At 60.5% G+C, this 200-nt stretch overlaps 1 protein-coding gene across 1 annotated transcript in view; it reads right to left on the bottom strand.

Moving 5' to 3' along the window:
• Positions 1 to 200, bottom strand: part of LOC104466112 (fascin-like) — a 1,529-nt gene that overhangs the window by 700 nt on the left and 629 nt on the right. The window contains exon 2 of the mRNA XM_010079442.1: positions 70 to 191. Within this exon, the coding sequence (XP_010077744.1) occupies positions 70 to 191 (122 nt within the window). The remainder of the gene's footprint in view (positions 1 to 69; positions 192 to 200) is intronic.

Below are 200 nucleotides of genomic sequence, written 5' to 3'. Positions count from 1 at the left end.
CCCAGGACACTTTGTCCATCCCCTGCCACCCCAGCATGGGGCAGGGGTCCCTAGGGGGGTGTCCCTTACCTGCTGTCTCCATGGAGGCCGCCAGCTGCCCATTCTTCTTTGCTGTCACATACTTGCCGTTGGCAGCTTTCAGGGTGATGCGCTTGTCACACCACTCGATGTCAAAATAGCAGCTCGCGTTCCTGGGGGGG

This window comes from Pterocles gutturalis, unplaced genomic scaffold (genome assembly GCF_000699245.1).
Source record: "Pterocles gutturalis isolate BGI_N339 unplaced genomic scaffold, ASM69924v1 scaffold3494, whole genome shotgun sequence".
Lineage (NCBI taxonomy): Eukaryota > Metazoa > Chordata > Aves > Pterocliformes > Pteroclidae > Pterocles > Pterocles gutturalis.
This window is presented reverse-complemented; position numbering and strand designations above follow the sequence as displayed.